We start from the raw sequence: 15,870 nt of genomic DNA, 5'->3' as shown, positions 1-15,870 counted from the left end.
CCTTTGCTCACAATTGCTCCTTCTTTCTAAAACGTCTTTCCTCCTACTTTCCAACTGCCCAAAATCTGATTAAGATTCATCTCAAGCATCACTACTCTATAATGCTCTTCTAGGCCCATGCTCCCAAGTAAAATTGATTACCCTCTTCTTTAAAGTTATATCATAACCTGTCTCAGATTTCATAGCACCTATGACATTGTATTATTATCCATTTTTTGTTTAATCTACCCAACTAGACTCAGATCAGGGATCATATATTAATCTCTGTATCATCAACATGAAGCACAAGGCCTGGCACAGAATTAGTATTCAGAACACTTAGAGTGAATGAAAAAAATAAATAAATGCATAACTCAAGCCCTTACCATCTATATATCACATATATTATTTGATCTACCAACTATACTACTGGCCCTTAAAGGACAAAGAACATGTCTCACAGTTCTTCAACATCCTCCACAGCAACTAACACAGTAGTATAAGTGAAGAACCCCTCATGTGAAATATTAACAAGTTCAACTACAGAAAACCTTGGATAAGAAAAGCAGAAGCCAAAGTAGTTATCTACTAAAATACAAGATACCACATTTCCGGATAAAATAGAAGAAAGAATAAAAAAACACTATGGTCATCAATCTAGAACTGGACCCATTTGCCATCCCTCCTCCTTTCCTTTGGGGCTAGAATCTGCTAGACTAATGCACGCAGCATGGCCTGGTTAAAGAGCTTGGGGTCTGACATCAGAATGCCTGAGTCCAATTTTTCTTTTAGACATGGTAACGGTATTGTGATTATGCTTTTAAAAAGAGTCTTTATTGTTTAGAGATATAAACTGAAATTTATGAATAAAATGATACGATGCCAGGAATTTGTTTCATAAGAATCCGGTAGAGGGTGAGAGTGGAGGAAATGGAAGTGGACAGTAGGAGTGAGGGTGGGAATAAAACAAATTTGGACATAAAATGATAATTGTTGAAGCTGGGTAATGAGTACATGGGAATTAAACTATTCTCTCTAATTGTATATATATTTGAAATGTTCCATAACAAAAAGTTGAAAACAAAATTCCATACAGTCCAGCAATTCCACCCCTGGGTATTTATCAGAAGAAAACGAAAATACTAATTCCAAAAGATATACGCACCCCTATGTTTGTTGCAGCATTATCATAGCCAAGATTCGGAAGCAACGTTAAGTGCCCATAAATAAATGTATGGATAAAGAAGACGTGATTCATATACACAATGGAATATTACTCAGCCATAAAAAAGAAGGAAACCTTGCTATTTGCGACAACATGGATGGACCGAGAGGGTATTATGCTAAGTGAAATAAGTCAGAGAAAGACAAACACCGTATGATTTCACTTACATGTGGAATCAACAAAACAAAACAAATGAATAAACACAACAAAACAGAAAGAGAGTCATAGATATCGAGATACATAGGTGTTTGCCAGAGGGGAAGGGATTGGGGGGGGGAGGAGAGAAATAGGTGAGGAAGATTAAGCGATACAAACTTCCAGTTGCAAAATAAATGAGTCATGGGTATGAAATGTACAGGGTGGGGAATATAGTCAATAACTATTTAATATTTTGTATGGTGACAGATCATAACTCAACTTATTGTGGTGATCATTTTGAAATGTATAGAAATACTGAATCACTATACTGTGTAACAGGAACTAACATAGTGTTGTAGGTCAGTTATAGTTTAAAAACAAACCCATAGAAAAGGAGATCAGATCTGTGGTTACCAGAGGCAGAGGTGGGGGGAGGGGAACTGGATGAAGGCAGTCAAAAGGTACAAACTTCCAGTTATAAGATAAATAAGTACTAGGGATGTAACATACAACATGATAAATATAATTAACACTGCTGTATGTTATATATTAAAAGTTGTTAAGAGAGTAAATCCTAAGAGTTCTCAACACAAGGGAAAAATTTTTTTTTTCTATTTCTTTAATTTTGGATCTGTATGAGATGATGGATGTTCACTAAACTTACTGTGGTCATCATTTCATGATGTATGTAAGTCAAATCATTATGTTGCGACTTTAAACTTATACAGTGCTGTATGTCTATTATATCTCAATAAAACTGGAAGGAAAAAAAAATCCCATATTGCTCAAGAAGAGCTTATATCCTAGTACAGGGAAATGGGCAGGAACAAAATAAATGAGAAAATTATATACAATATTAGAAAATGGTAAGTGCTACGGAGAAAACAAAATCAAGGAAGGGGCTAGAAAGTGCTGGAGTGGGATACAGAGTTTCAAACAGAGGGATAAAGGAAGGCCTTAATGAAAAAGTAACATATGAGCAAAGACTTGAATGAAGTGTGGGAAATACACATATGAACATCTCAGGGAAGTGTTCCAGGCAGAAGGAAGCATAAGTGGAAAGACTCTGAGGAAAGAATATACTTGACAGAGAAAATGGCAGACCAGATCACAGGGCAGTGGCTGAGGTAACAACATGTGAAAAGACACTGATTTCTGAAAACATACAAGGTCTTTGGAAAACTGCAAGCATTCTGATTAAGCTAGAACATTCTATATGTAAAGAAAGACTAAAGGGAAAAAGATAGGAAGCAAGGTGGACTTCAAGACATATGCATCCTGACCGATGCAAATATGAAGTACAAATCATCACCTATAAAGTATTCTTAAAATTCTCAAAAATATGCTTACCTGGGATCTAACAAAGTCTATAGATCTAACTTTCAGTTCACAGTAAATACAGGAGATAGAGGAGCAAGTTAACCAAGAAAGTAAATAAATTCAGAAAACAAGGCATTTTAAAAAACAACTGACCAAATTTCTTTAACAGGTCAATGTCACCAAAATAATAAAAATTGTTCTAGATTTTCAAAAAAGCAAATGCCATGTGTGGAGACAGTTTGCATTTCGATTTGAACAAATCAGCTATAACAAGATATTTTGGGAACAACTAGAGAAATTTGAATATGGACTATTTGTTAGATGACGTTAAGGAGCAATTTAATTTTACTTGAGGTGGTCAGATGGTTATATTTTTTAAGTGTCCCTTTTTAAGAGGTATTTACTGAACTATTTAGGGAAAAATATTATGATACTTTAAAAAAACTTCAGGAAAACAAATTGAGCAAATTTGACAAAATATTAATAACTATTTAATCCCAAAGATGGGTATTTGGCAGTTCATACAGTATTCTCTACTTTTCTATAAGCTCAGTAATTTTCATACTAAAGTTTAAAATTCGAAGTCATCTATGATTTAAATATTTGAAAATTATTTCTTCTTTTACTTCAGATCTTACTTACAAATAAAAACTGAAAAATAAATGCATTTTGCAAGTTTCATTTTCTGCTTAAAATATTTCCTGTATTTAACTATGCATGAACTGATGTTTTTTTCTAACCCATGAAAATAGAGAAATAAAATGCCACTTAGCTAAAAAACAGCTAAAAATTAAAAAATGGCTATTGCAGTTTGATATGAGGGCCTTGAATTAAAGCAGTAACAGCAGGATGAGAGGACTGTATGCCAGAGACAAACCTGGTTACAGAAGGGTCATGGTTGAAGTTAACTCCTCCTTTGTGCTCCAATGCACTCTCTCAGTACTCTGAGCAATTTGATGCATTTTATCATTCACATCTGTTTCCATCTAGATACTGTAAGCTTCTTTTTTTTTTGGGGGGGGGGACTGCATTGGGTTTTCGTTGCTGCCTGTGGGCTTTCTCTAGTTGCCGCAAGCAGGGGCTACTCTTCATTGCGGTGCACGGGCTTCTCAATGCAGTGGCTTCCCTTGCTGTGGAGCACAGGCTCCAGGTGTGCGGGCTTCAGTAGCTGTGGTGCACGGGCTTAGTTGCTCCACAGCATGTGGGATCTTCCCGGACCAGGGCTGGAACCCGTGTCCCCACTCTGCCACCAGGGAAGCCCCTGTAAGCTTCTGATGATAGGATCTTTTTGGATCTTTTTTATCTCTGTATCCACAGTGCCTAGCACATGGAAGACACTCAGTAAAAGACTGCTGAATGAACATTATTATTTATTTTGCATATTAACCCATTCTGCAGACACATGATACAACTCTTATACACACTCCCATACACACTCCCATCAGGTCCTCAACACATTCTTACCTTGTAATAATGTTCCAAGAGAATCCTGACTACTCCCTCCACACTTTCTGCCTCCACAGGCTTCCTGGCAAACTGAAGTAGGTACTGCAAAGCATCTGCTGGGGAGGTAGCCTTACACAGATCTATGTGGAGTGCTGCAGATTTACTTGGTTTTGTCAGTCGGAGTTTCTTAGTAGCAATTTCCTCCTGCTGTTGCTGCAAGAGGGTAGGAAAGATAAAACATGAAAAATTGACTGAAAACAGAAAGTTTGCAAATTTAACTTTACCTTGTTTGATGGAAATAATTTTTCCTATACCAAAATAATGTATTTACGTAACAGACCCAGCCTAAACAAAGAGCAGTGTTATGAACTGGGAAAGGAGCCAACTGGAGACAAAGCTATGAGTCCCAATTTTGCTTTTCACTAGCTCCTACAGCTTTGGGCAAGTTATTTAACTACTCTAAGTCTCAGTTTCTTTCTCTGTAAAGCAGGTCCACGAATATTTTGTTCTGCCTATCTCTTAGGATTATTGTAGCTTTAGGGTTAAGAGGACAACAAAGGATCTGCTCCACTCCTTATTAGAAAAGAAATCTCAATTCGACAAATATATTCAGACTGTGCTGAGGCACTTACTAGGATCACCTTGCCTCCTAAGAAAACTAGAACTGATGGGAATGGTCTGCAGCTTACACTGAGGAAAAAAAATCTTCCTCTCATAACAGATGACTATTTTCACCCAAATCATTCTACCTTTATTAGAAGGATGGTCAGTGTAGGAAAAAAATACATTGCCATATGCCTAGCAAACTGCAGCTACTTAACAAATATTTACTGAATGATTGATTTGGAATTAGAAGTTGTCTCTGATTCCAACTCTGCTGCTCTATTCTAAGTACGTCATAATTCACATTTTTATCATCTGTAAAACAGAAATGATGACCTACCACTAGTCTATCTCAATCAGGGATACTCATCTGAACCACAGAACACACAAAATTAGCTGAGTAACTATTTTCTCAATTTTCCCAAGGATGGTGCATAACTAGAACTATTCTAGATGCATCTGTTACATATGATGAGTGCCAAAAACTTCATGTAAAAGGGAACCTGTTACTCCAGGGCTTACGTAAGGCCCTGGTGTGTAGATATACAGAGGATCAAAACAGAAGATAAAAGTTGTAATCAATAGTAATCATCAGAAAACTACTAAAGCTAATCAATGAATTTGGTAAAGTTGTAGGTTACAAAATTAATGCACAGAAATCACTTGCATTCCTATACACTAAAAACGAAAGATCAGAAAGAGAAATTAAGGAAACAATCCCATTCACCATTGCAATAAAAAGAATAAAATACCTAGGAATAAACCTACATAAGGAGGTAAAAGACCTATACTCAGAAAACGGCAAGACACTGATGAAAGAAATCAAAGATGACACAAACAGATGGAGAGATATACCACGTTGTTGGATTGGAAGAATCAACATTGTGAAAATGACTATACTACCCAAAGCAATCTACAGATTCAATGCAATCCCTATCAAATTACCAATGGCATTTTTCACAGAACTAGAACAAAAAATCTTAAAACTTGTATGGAGACACAAAAGACCCCGAATAGCCAAAGCAGTCTTGAGAAAGAAAAATGGAGCTGGAGGAATCAGACTCCCTGACTTCAGACTATACTACAAAGCTACAGTAATCAAGACAATATGCTACTGGCACAAAAACAGAAATATAAATCAATGGAACAGGATAGAAAGCCCACAGATAAACCCACGCACCTATGGTCAACTAATCTATAACAAAGGAGGCAAGGATATACAATGAAGAAAAGACAGTCTCTTCAGTAACTGGTGCTGGGAAAACTGGACAGCTACAGGCAAAAGAATGAAATTAGAACACTCCCTAACACCATACACAAAAATAAACTCAAAATGGATTAAAGACCTAAATGTAAGACCAGACAGTATAAAACCCTTAGAGGAAAACATAGGAAGAACACTCTGACATAAATCACAGCAAGCTCTTTTTTGACCAACTCCTAGAGTAATGGAAATAAAAACAAAAATAAACAAATGGGACCTAATGAAACTAAAAAGCTTTTGCACAGCAAAGGAAACTATAAACAAGATGAAAAGACAACCCTCAGAATGGGAGAAAATATTTGCAAACAAATCAACGGATAAAGGATTAATCTCCAAAATATATAAACAGTTCATGCAGCTCAATATTAAAAAAACAAACAACCCAATTAAAAAATGGACATAAGAGTCAGCTCTACCCACCACCAGAGCCTCCCATCAAGCCTCTTAGATAGCCTCAACCACCAGAGGGCAGACAACAGAAGCAAGAAAAACTATAATCCTGCAGCCTGTGGACCAAAAACCACAGTTACAGAAAGATAGAGAAGATGAAAAGGCAGAGGGCTATGTACCAGATGAAGGAACAAGAAAAAACCCCAGAAAAACAACTAAATGAAGTGGAGATAGGCAACCTTCCAGAAAAAGAATTCAGAATAATGATAGTGAAGATGATCCAGGACCTTGGAATAAGAATGGAGGCAAAGATTGAGAAGATGCAAGAAATGATTAACAAAGACCTAGAAGAATTAAAGAACAAACAAACAGAGATGACCAATACAATAACTGAAATGAAAACTACACTAGAAGGAATCAATAGCAGAATAACTGAGGCAGAAGAACGGATAAGTGACCTGGAAGACAGAATGATGGAATTCACTGCTGCGGAACAGACTAAAGAAAAAAGAATGAAAAGAAATGAAGACAGCCTAAGAGACCTCTGGGACAACATTAAACGCAACAACATTCGCATTATAGGGGTCCCAGAAGGAGAAGAGAGAGAGAAAGGACCAGAGAAAATATTTGAAGAGATTATAGTCGAAAACTTCCCTAACATGGGAAAGGAAATAGCCACCCAAGTCCAGGAAGCGCAGAGAGTCCCATACAGGATAAACCCAAGGAGAAACACGCCGAGACACATAGTAATCAAAGTGGCAAAAATTAAAGACAAAGAAAAATTATTGAAAGCAGCAAGGGAAAAACGACAAATAACATACAAGGGAACTCCCATAAGGTTAACAGCTGATTTCTCAGCAGAAACTCTGCAAGCCAGAAGGGAGTGGCATGATATACTTAAAGTGATGAAAGGGAAGAACCTACAACCAAGATTACTCTACCCGGCAAGGATCTCATTTAGATTTGATGGAGAAATCAAAAGCTTTACAGACAAGCAAAAGCTAAGAGAATTCAGCACCACCAAACCAGCTCTACAACAAATGCTAAAGGAACTTCTCTAAGTGGGAAACACAAGAGAAGAAAAGGACCTACAAAAACAAACCCAAAACAATTAAGAAAATGGTCATAGGAACATACATATCGATAATTACCTTAAACGTGAATGGATTAAATGCCCCAACCAAAAGACATAGACTGGCTGAATGGATACAAAAACAAGACCCATATATATGCTGTCTACAAGAGACCCACTTTAGACCTAGGGACACATACAGACTGAAAGTGATGGGATGGAAAAAGATATTCCATGCAAATGGAAATCAAAAGAAAGCTGGAGTAGCTATACTCATATCAGATAAAATAGACTTTAAATTAAAAAATGTTACAAGAGACAAGGAAGGACACTACATAATGATCAAGGGATCAATCCAAGAAGAAGATATAACAATTATAAATATATATGCACCCAACATAGGAGCACCTCAATACATAAGGCAACTGCTAACAGCTATAAAAGAGGAAATCGACAGTAACACAATAATAGTGGGGGACTTTAACACCTCACTTACACCAATGGACAGATCATCCAAAATGAAAATAAATAAGGAAACAGAAGCTTTAAATGACACAATAGACCAGATAGATTTAATTGATATATATCGGACATTCCATCCAAAAACAGCAGATTACACATTCTTCTCAAGTGCGCACGGAACATTCTCCAAGATAGATCATATCTTGGGTCACAAATCAAGCCTCAGTAAATTTAAGAAAATTGAAATCATATCAAGCATCTTTTCTGACCACAACGCTATGAGATTAGAAATGAATTACAGGGAAAAAAACGTAAAAAGGACAAACACATGGAGGCTAAACAATACGTTACTAAATAACCAAGAGATCACTGAAGAAATCAAAGAGGAAATCAAAAAATACCTAGAGACAAATGACAATGAAAACACGACGACCCAAAACCTATGGGATGCAGCAAAAGCAGTTCTAAGAGGGAAGTTTATAGCTATACAAGCCTACCTAAAGAAACAAGAAAAAGCTCAAGTAAACAATCTAACCTTACACTTAAAGAAACTAGAGAAAGAAGAACAAACAAAACCCAAAGTTAGCAGAAGGAAAGAAATCATAAAGATCAGAGCAGAAATAAATGAAATAGAAACAAAGAAAACAATAGCAAAGATCAATAAAACTAAAAGTTGGTTCTTTGAGAAGATAAACAAAATTGATAAGCCATTAGCCAGACTCATCAAGAAAAAGAGGGAGAGGACTCAAATCAATAAAATCAGAAATGAAAAAGGAGAAGTTACAACAGACACTGCAGAAATACAAAGCATCCTAAGAGACTACTACAAGCAACTTTATGCCAATAAAATGGACAACCTGGAAGAAATGGACAAATTCTTAGAAAGGTATAACCTTCCAAGACTGAACCAGGAAGAAATAGAAAATATGAACAGACCAATCACAAGTAATGAAATTGAAACTGTGATTAAAAATCTTCCAACAAACAAAAGTCCAGGACCAGATGGCTTCACAGGTGAATTCTATCAAACATTTAGAGAAGAGCTAACACCCATCCTTCTCAAGCTCTTCCAAAAAATTGCAGAGGAAGGAACACTCCCAAACTCATTCTATGAGGCCACCATCACCCTGATACCAAAACCAGACAAAGACACTACAAAAAAAGAAAATTACAGACCAATATCACTGATGAATATAGATGCAAAAATCCTCAACAAAATACTAGCAAACAGAATCCAACAACACATTAAAAGGATCATACACCACGATCAAGTGGGATTTCTCCCAGGGATGCAAGGATTCTTCAATATACGCAAATCAATCAATGTGATACACCATATTAACAAATTGAAGAATAAAAACCATATGATCATCTCAATAGATGCAGAAAAAGCTTTTGACAAAATTCAACACCCATTTCTGATAAAAACTCTCCAGAAAGTGGGCATAGAGGGAACCTACCTCAACATAATAAAGGCCATATATGACAAACCCACAGCAAACATCATTCTCAATGGTGAAAAACTGAAAGCATTTCCTCTAAGATCAGGAACGAGACAAGGATGTCCACTCTCACCACTATTATTCAACATAGTTTTGGAAGTCCTAGCCACGGCAATCAGAGAAGAAAAAGAAATAAAAGGAATACAAATTGGAAAAGAAGAAGTAAAACTGTCACTGTTTGCGGATGACATGATACTATACATAGAGAATCCTAAAACTGCCACCAGAAAACTGCTAGAGCTAATTAATGAATATGGTAAAGTTGCAGGATACAAAATTAATGCACAGAAATCTCTTGCATTCCTATACACTAATGATGAAAAATCTGAAAGAGAAATTATGGAAACACTCCCATTTACCATTGCAACAAAAAGAATAAAATACCTAGGAATAAACCTACCTAGGGAGACAAAAGACCTGTATGCAGAAAACTATAAGACACTGATGAAAGAAATTAAAGATGATACCAACAGATGGAGAGATATACCATGTTCTTGGATTGGAAGAATCAATATTGTGAAAATGAGTATACTACCCAAAGCAATCTACAGATTCAATGCAATCCCTATCAAATTACCAATGGCATTTTTTACGGAGCTAGAACAAATCATCTTAAAATTTGTATGGAGACACAAAAGACCCCGAATAGGCAAAGCAGTCTTGAGGCAAAAAAATGGAGCTGGAGGAATCAGACTCCCTGACTTCAGACTATACTACAAAGCTACAGTAATCAAGACAATATGGTACTGGCACAAAAACAGAAACATAGATCAATGGAACAAGATAGAAAGCCCAGAGATTAACCCACGCACCTATGGTCAACTAATCTATGACAAAGGAGGCAAAGATATACAATGGAGAAAAGACAGTCTCTTCAATAAGTGGTGCTGGGAAAACTGGACAGCTACATGTAAAAGAATGAAATTAGAATACTCCCTAACACCATACACAAAAATAAACTCAAAATGGATTAGAGACCTAAATATAAGACTGGACACTATAAAACTCTTAGAGGAAAACATAGGAAGAACACTCTTTGACATAAATCACAGCAAGATCTTTTTGGATCCACCTCCTAGAGTAATGGAAATAAAAACAAAAATAAACAAGTGGGACCTAATGAAACTTCAAAGCTTTTGCACAGCAAAGGAAACCATAAACAAGACGAAAAGACAACCCTCAGAATGGGAGAAAATATTCGCAAATGAATCAACGGACAAAGGATTAATCTCCAAAATATATAAACAGCTCATTCAGCTCAATATCAAAGAAACAAACACCCCAATCCAAAAATGGGCAGAAGACCTAAATAGACATTTCTCCAAAGAAGACATACAGATGGCCACGAAGCACATGAAAAGATGCTCAACATCACTAATTATTAGAGAAATGCAAATCAAAACTACAATGAGGTATCACCTCACTCCTGTTAGAATGGGCATCATCAGAAAATCTACAAACAACAAATGCTGGAGAGGGTGTGGTGAAAAGGGAACCCTCTTGCACTGTTGGTGGGAATGTAAAATGATACAGCCACTATGGAGAACAATATGGAGGTTCCTTAAAAAACTAAAAATAGAATTACCATATGACCCAGCAATCCCACTACTGGGCATATACCCAGAGAAAACCGTAATTCAAAAAGACACATGCACCCGAATGTTCATTGCAGCACTATTTACAATAGCCAGGTCATGGAAGCAACCTAAATGCCCATCAACAGACGAATGGATAAAGAAGTTGTGGTACATATATACAATGGAATATTACTCAGCCATAAAAAGGAACGAAATTGAGTCATTTGTTGAGACGTGGATGGATCTAGAGACTGTCATACAGAGTGAAGTAAGTCAGAAAGAGAAAAACAAATATCGTATATTAATGCATGTATGCGGAACCTAGAAAAATGGTACAGATGAGCCAGTTTGCAGGGCAGAAGTTGAGACACAGATGTAGAGAATGGACATATGGACACCAAGGGGGGAAAACTGCAGTGGGGTGGGGATGGTGGTGTGCTGAATTGGGCGATTGGGATTGACATGTATACACTGATGTGTATAAAACTGATGCCTAATAAGAACCTGCAGTATAAAAAAACAAACAAAACAACTAATACTAAACTTTCATTGGGTTATTTGTATGGAAACATGTTAATATAAATGTTTCAGACATTACATGAAATTTCTAAAAATCATATTTGTATTTGTATGGAAATATGTATGGAAATATGTTAATATAAATGTTTCAGACATTAAAAAAAAAAAAAAAAAAATGGACATAAGACCTAAATAGACATTTCTCCAAAGAAGACATACAGATTGCCAACAAACACATGAAAGGATGCTCAACATCACTAATCATTAGAGAAATGCAAATCAAAACTACAATGAGGTATCACCTCACACCAGTCAGAATGGGCATCATCAGAAAATCTACAAACAACAAATGCTGGAGAGAGTGTGGAGAAAAGGGAATCCTCTTGCACTGTTGGTGGGAATGTAAATTAATACAGCCACTATGGAGAACAGTATGGCGTTTCCTTAAAAAACTAAAAATAGAATCACCATATGACCCAGCAATCCCACTACTGGGCATATACCTGGAGAAAACCACAATTCAAAGACACATGCACCCCAATGTTCACTGAAGCACTATTTACAATAGCCAGGTCATGGAAGCAACCTAAATGCCCACACAGACAGACGAATGGATAAAGAAGATGTGGTACATACATACAATGGAATATTACTCAGACATAAAAAGGAACGAAATTGGGTCATTTGTAGAGACATGGATGGACTTAGAAACTGTCATACAGAGTGAAGTAAGTCAGAAAGAGAACAACAAATATTGTATATTAACGCATATATGTGGAATCTAGAAACATGGTACAGGTGAACCAGTTTGCATGCAGAAATGGAGACACAGATGTAGAGAACAAATGTATGGACACCAAAGGGGGAAAGGGGTGAGGGGTGGTGGTGGGATGAATTGGGAGATTGGGATTGACATATATACACTAATACATATAAAAAAGATAACTAATAACCTGCTGTATTAAAAATAAAATAAAATTCAAAAAAAAACTTTTCCTTAATGCTTGATGCATCATAATGATACCTTGAGCAATCACCTCTTTACAAATCTTCACTTCTACAGAGAAGAGACTAGGATTATTCTAGACAGGAACATGGCATGGCATGATAAAAAGACCAAGGGCTTTGAAGTCAGAGGAATTTGAGTTCAATTACCACTTACTAGCTAGAGGAGGCCTTCTCCTTCTTCTATGAAAAGAAATACAATACCTACATCATAGGGATATTTAAGAAGTCTAAAGTATAATGTCTTTATTGTGCAAACACATAATAAGCACTAGATACATATCAGTTCTCTCTCCCTCATCTTCATAGCAGAGCAAAAATAACAGAAGCAGTAAGATCTCATTTCATCACTCCATGGTAACGATGCATGAACAATGAAGTGAAGAAATGAGCTCTTCTCTTAAAATCTTTACCCATTTCCATCCTATTCCACACAAATTTGGTCTTCAGTGTTATCTGGGCTGCAGTTAGGTCAAAAGATTGGAAAGATTTTTTTTCCCTAGGGAGTATATAAGGAGAAGGACAGACCAATATCTGCTATCATTCAACCATCAATAACATTTTAGTGAGCCAGGCCTTATGGTCTATCGAGGGAACACAGATGAACCACACATCATCTCTGCCCTCAAGGAGCCCAAACTGGTGGGGAGATATGTACACTAGTAATTATAGTAGCACTGAGTGATAAGTACAAACAGATGAGTGCTACAGAAGCAGGGGAGGAGAGACTAAAGCAAAAATATAAGTCCACTGGGTGGAGAACAAAGAGAGAGGGAAGCATGACATCCGTTCTATGTAAAAGAGACAATAGATACAAAAGTTTGGAGAGGTGCAAACACGTGGCATGCTGGAGGAGGGGTGAGTAGTCTTGGTAAGGGGGAACAACAGAATACTGGAAAGAAAGGAAGTGACACTGCACAACAAAGTGAAAGTACTTAATGCCACTGAACCCTACACTTAAAAAATGGTTAAAATGATAAATTCTGTGTTATATATATTTTGCCACAATTTTTTAAAAAGGGGGGGGGGGCAAAGGAAACAGAGCCAGGAAATCCCAAAAAGCAAGCCACAGAAGAGGGAGCTCTGTGAAGCCAAAAAGCTTTCCTGAATGTTGACTCATTTTAAAAGTTGAGGAAAACTAATTTCACATAAAAAGGAGCAACAAAAGAGTGTCAAGGTAAATATCAAGGTTATTTTCAGAAAAAAACAAGAATAAGAAGCAAACTAACCTCCCTACACACAATGGGAATATGTCACAAAGTGTCCACAAAACAAAAACGGCAGTAATACAGCTAGAAGGAATACTGTTAAATCACAAAGAGCTAGGGAGTTTGGCTAGGGATTTTTTACAAAAAGAAGTAGCTGTTAAAAAAAAGGGGGGGGGGGGCTTCCCTTGTGGCACAGTGGCTAAGAATCCGCCTGCCAATGCAGGAGACACGGGTTCGAGCCCTGGTCCAGGAGGATACCACACGCCACGGAGCAACTAAGCCCGTGCGCCACAACTACTGAGCCTGCTCTCTACAGCCTGCAAATCACAACTACTGAGCCCGTGTGCCACAACTACTTAAGCCCGCGCGCCTAGAGCCCGTGCTCCGCAACAAGAGAAGCCACCGCAATGAGAAGCCCGCGCACCGCAACGGAGTAGCCCCAACTCGCCGCCACTAGAAAAAGCCCGCGCGCAGCAACCAAGACCCAACGCAGCCAAAAATAAATAAATAAATTTATTTAAAAAAAAACAAGTAGCTGTAAAAAGAGGAAGACTTGATCTGTCGATGCAATTACCTCTTTGTACTATAATCACAGATACGCCATTCCGCATCTCCCACTCGCCTGTGAGTTCCTAAAGGACAGGGACCCTAATGTGTATTGGACTTTGTAGCTCAGCACCTTTTACCATACCTAATACGTAGTAACCACTCTTTTACTCAGTAAACTCTTGTTGAAGGAATAAATGAAATGTTTAAGGATCAGTGTCCTGCTGGATGGTCTAAAGCTTGCTACTCCACAAGTCTATGGACGGAAGGATGCTACTGACTGGTATCAATTGAGGGCTTCTCAGAAATGCAGATTATTGCCTCACCTCCCCGGCCCGATTTACTTACTGAGTAGAATCTATATTTTAAAAAGACCCCAGGTGAATTGGATACACAAAGTTTGAGAAGCACAACACAAGGTATGACGTGGGATCAACCACTACTTCAGCTATATCTATGAGGAAGTGCAAGGAGAATCACTGACTGCTGACACGGATTTGGCCCACCAGTCCTTAAACAACTCTAAAGGAGGAAGGTATTACCCTCCTTCCTAGGTGAACTGTTCTACCAACAGAAAGTTCCACCCCTATGAAGCCTGTGACCCTCGCCTGCTCTGACTGGGTCTTGAGGATTTCTATCGACTCCTCTTCCAATCCCTTAGAGCTCTGCATACAGCCAACTTGTCCTTGGGCGCTTTTTTTGTAACGGGAGTTGGGAGGCAATTTGCCACTAACTGGCTCTGTGTCCTCATACTCCACCGGAAGCCTCAAAGTCCTCATCTGTAAAACGAGGATGCTAATGTAATACCAATAAAATGAAGTAACGAATAAGATATTTTCGTAGATTGTAAAGCGCTGTTTGTTTCTTCTAATAATTTTTTAGTGTCAGACTGCACGTATTAATGCTGACAACAGCAGCGGCAAACGACACGCCCACTAAAGTGTAGCCTCAGAGAGGCTGCCTACCAAAGCAGTAGGCACTCAACCCAGCTTTGTGGCGCCTGGTCTGGCAAAGTGCCTGGGGCGTGGAGAACCTGCCCCTACCCCAGACCGGTCCCGGGACCTTTCCTTCCAGAGCTTACCTGAACCACCTTAGTGAATTCCTCGTACACCCGCTTCTTGAGGTGCGCCGCCATGGCAGTCCTCACACCCTCTCAGCTTCCGTACCCGAGGAGAGAGGTGGAGCGGAAGAGTCCGGAAAACCTGCCCAGGCTGGAGGAACCAGCAACGGTCCCACAAGGCAGTGGGGTTCCGGGAAAGAGAGGCCGCTTCCGGCTGCTCGACTGCCCTGCAGCTGCGCCGCCGGATTTGGCCGCCTACGCCACCTGCGCCGGAGGAAGGTAAGCCAGAGCGAGAGCGTAGCGCAGGGGGCTGGGCTTCTGGTGGGAGGAGCCGGGTCGGAAAGGCTAGAGGAGCCAATGGGGGATTTGGGGAGCTTGCTGTTGGTCTGAGTGACGGAGAGACTGGCGGGGGAACTGAGCCCGGGGAGGGAGGAAGTACTCTCCGGTAAAGGGCAGAGGTGGAGCTTTCCAGAGCTAGAGACAAAACCTGGAGCTGTGTAAGGATTTTGACTCAGGAGATAAGGGAAGGTCAAACTGACGTTCGCCTCATCCAT

At 38.5% G+C, this 15,870-nt stretch overlaps 1 protein-coding gene across 1 annotated transcript in view; it reads right to left on the bottom strand.

The window, feature by feature from the left end:
- The window catches only part of INTS4 (integrator complex subunit 4), a 130,077-nt gene extending 114,536 nt beyond the window's left edge, over positions 1–15,541 (bottom strand). The window contains exons 1-2 of the mRNA XM_059930719.1: positions 15,338–15,541; positions 4,127–4,321 (exon numbers count right to left, since the gene is read on the bottom strand). Coding sequence (XP_059786702.1) covers positions 4,127–4,321; positions 15,338–15,391 — 249 coding nt within the window. The 5' untranslated portion in view covers positions 15,392–15,541. The remainder of the gene's footprint in view (positions 1–4,126; positions 4,322–15,337) is intronic.
- Between the last annotated feature and the right edge of the window lie 329 nt (positions 15,542–15,870).

The sequence above is a fragment of the Balaenoptera ricei genome, chromosome 8, assembly GCF_028023285.1.
Source record: "Balaenoptera ricei isolate mBalRic1 chromosome 8, mBalRic1.hap2, whole genome shotgun sequence".
In the NCBI taxonomy this organism is placed as follows: Eukaryota; Metazoa; Chordata; class Mammalia; order Artiodactyla; family Balaenopteridae; genus Balaenoptera; species Balaenoptera ricei.
Note: the sequence above shows the minus strand (reverse complement) of the source record. Positions and strands in the feature narration are given on the sequence as shown.